The 2,830-nt window shown below is 34.7% G+C and overlaps 1 protein-coding gene across 1 annotated transcript in view; it reads right to left on the reverse strand.

Annotated features, from left to right (window-relative positions):
- Positions 1-576: 576 nt before the first annotated feature.
- Positions 577-2,830, reverse strand: part of LOC100638444 (uncharacterized) — a 3,542-nt gene continuing 1,288 nt past the window's right edge. The window contains exons 6-13 of the mRNA XM_020005408.1: positions 2,618-2,827; positions 2,475-2,562; positions 2,371-2,421; positions 2,289-2,318; positions 2,119-2,229; positions 1,966-2,073; positions 1,511-1,909; positions 577-1,221 (exon numbers count right to left, since the gene is read on the reverse strand). Of these exons, the coding sequence (XP_019860967.1) occupies positions 608-1,221; positions 1,511-1,909; positions 1,966-2,073; positions 2,119-2,229; positions 2,289-2,318; positions 2,371-2,421; positions 2,475-2,562; positions 2,618-2,827 (1,611 nt within the window). The 3' untranslated portion in view covers positions 577-607. The remainder of the gene's footprint in view (positions 1,222-1,510; positions 1,910-1,965; positions 2,074-2,118; positions 2,230-2,288; positions 2,319-2,370; positions 2,422-2,474; positions 2,563-2,617; positions 2,828-2,830) is intronic.

Raw genomic sequence — 2,830 nt, forward strand, 5'->3', positions numbered from 1 at the left:
AAAACCCATACTACGAGGGGGCGGGAGTGGGAAATTATAAAGGCGAGTTAAAAGAGCTTTTACATCTCCCTCCGACGATGTCCCCTTTCAATTATTGGAGTTACTGGCTCGTGAAACCATTGACATGGTCGACGTGCCACACCCACTTTATATATCAGAAACTAGTGGTGGGCGATACTGGTAAAAATGGATTTGATCCAATACCGATTGATATCAGCCCATATTGGGAGTATCGATACAGTTTTGATACGATATTTAGACCACACCTATGGAGTCACACCTCTCATTATTGACTGTTTTCATTGATGTTTTCATGCACGTTTATCCACGTGTGTCTATTATATGCCATTAACATTAAAATTTTTTTATTAATATTATTTAACCCTAATAAATGGGCGTGATCAACGCATTGATCTAGATTCCTTCAAAATTTCGATACTGTAAAATATCATTTGTATTGATGTAATATCGATATATTGCCCACCACTATCAGAAACTAATGGCATTATTAAATTAATAAAAAATTAACAGATCAGCCTTTTATGTATAGTGTATTCTTATTGGTTGCTGCTTTTAGTGAAGATACACAAGTTCACATGAAGAGTGATTAGTCCCAGTATACTCTGTCTTGTATGAGGTGATAGTTAGGATAAGTATTAATACAAGTCCATTCGTGTCGCTTGTCTAGCCCGAATGCCCTTATACCATTATTATCCATTAGTGACTGGAGGATAAGTAGTATTGACTCAGTATACAATGAATTATTCCTTAGATTCAGTTCAACTAGTGATGAGTTATTGAGGAGGAGGTGAGAAAGAACTTGTCCACTAGTAGAAGTGATGAGTGGATTATTCTTAAGATCTAATGAGGTAAGTGTAGAGTTGTGTTCAAGTGCTTGACAGATACTAGTAACTCCTCTATCACTAATGGAGTGGTCCCTGATGACTAGTTCTTGTATTGTTTTATTATTGGTTAGTAGTATACACAAGTACTGGATACAATCATTAGTCAATGGAGAGTGGTATATCTCAAGTCTCCTCAGGTTTAGTGTATGCAGTTTAGTTGATGATAGTAGAGATACTGTACTATTAGTAGATGATGAGTGGAGTAGAATCTCCTTATGATTATTATTAATATTACCAATCATTTCATTACACTCAACTGGAGATGGAGAGGTAAGGATTACCCTGTTACTGTACCAGTACACTCTCCCAGTGACTCCTAATATTAACCAAAGGATTATACTTACATACATGTATGATACACATATTCACATCATCTGCATATACAAACACACACATCTTGCTAGTTGTCACTACATCCAATAAATACACTCACTCAAAATACATGTACATACACACATGTGTGTACATATGTAGGGAGAGGAATGTAATGTATAACATTACATGTATAAAAAAATTATTGTACAAGATATACATACATGTATACACATGACATTACTGTGTTCAAGAATAATTCTACTGACTGTCACAATAATCACAAATATTACCTTTATCATGTTGTTCCTTGTCTTGCCTCAGTGCGGATATCGTAACAGGATCATCTTTAATAGTCTCCAAGAAAAGAGAAGCTTTCTCATCATTACTAGATGAATCATTCCTTATCTTTTGCAGAATAGGAAGGGACACTTCTTCCACTGACAGTATAAACTCTAACAATTGAAGTGACTCCAACATTGAGTAAACACAACTGCTAAGAATGTCTCCCGAATCACCAGACACCAAGGATCTTCCATACCATTTAAATCTATCATACTTGTTGTATATCTCCAGCTGCTCTCCCTCACTGAATGAAATATCACTCCTCCTTATTCCATGATAGCCAATACATGCTGTGTAAATAGATTCTGCTGTTGGTGCATCCAGTGATTGTGTACATTGATCCTTCTCTATACAATATATCAATCAGTTAATGATTTAATTACTAACATATGATATCACATACTCTCAATATTTCCCTTTTGACTCATCAGCAGTTGTTCACTAGTTAATGATATATTTTCTTGCAGTAACTCAATCTCTTTCATATACTCCACTAATGCCTCCTCTCTTCCTGTGATGAGGTAGTATAGACAGATTATACCAGTAGAGTCAGTACCTGCTTTCATTAGGAGAGAGGTTTGGAAATACTGAGTCTCTGATTTCTTTGATTTGAATATTCTATTCATCAAATTCTCTCTAGTCAGTAGCTTCACTTTCAGTTTAGACTCTACAGTAATGACAAGTAAGAATTTTAATTTATAAGATAATCATACTGATTGTTCAAACCTGGTATCTGTAGTGTCCTTTCAATATACTCTATACAAATAAAAATATATTAATAAAAATCTTCATCATTCACTAATTATACCTTTTCTTTTTTTGATAATATTTAATTGTTTATCTTGTTCAAATATTGATCCTATACCATTAGTAAGTAACATCAGTACTTGAGTAATAGATCAACTCACACACCTTCTTTGTAATCAAGTAAAGTCCTCAGTTCTTGTTCCTCTCCATCAGCTAGTTTAATCTCCTCTGCAAGACACTCATTATTCATTACCTATAATCAGTACATAATATTAAACAAGGTCTCATACAGTTACAGTATCTTATACTTTGTATCTGATCCTTTTATCATAGACAGTGTAGTGGCCAATGGTTAGTCTAATTAAACTGAATTCCTTCATCAAGACTGTTAGGTTGTCTTGTGCTTCCAAGAGAAGAGCAGCTAGTAAATGATGTGGAGCATAACAGATGATAATGATGGAGTTCCCACGATGAATGCTTCGTACAATAATCCTCTTTCCCAAAGTCCTCAATGCTTTCTC

This window comes from Amphimedon queenslandica, unplaced genomic scaffold, assembly GCF_000090795.2.
Source record: "Amphimedon queenslandica unplaced genomic scaffold, v1.1 AMPQUscaffold_11453, whole genome shotgun sequence".
NCBI classification, from domain to species: Eukaryota; Metazoa; Porifera; class Demospongiae; order Haplosclerida; family Niphatidae; genus Amphimedon; species Amphimedon queenslandica.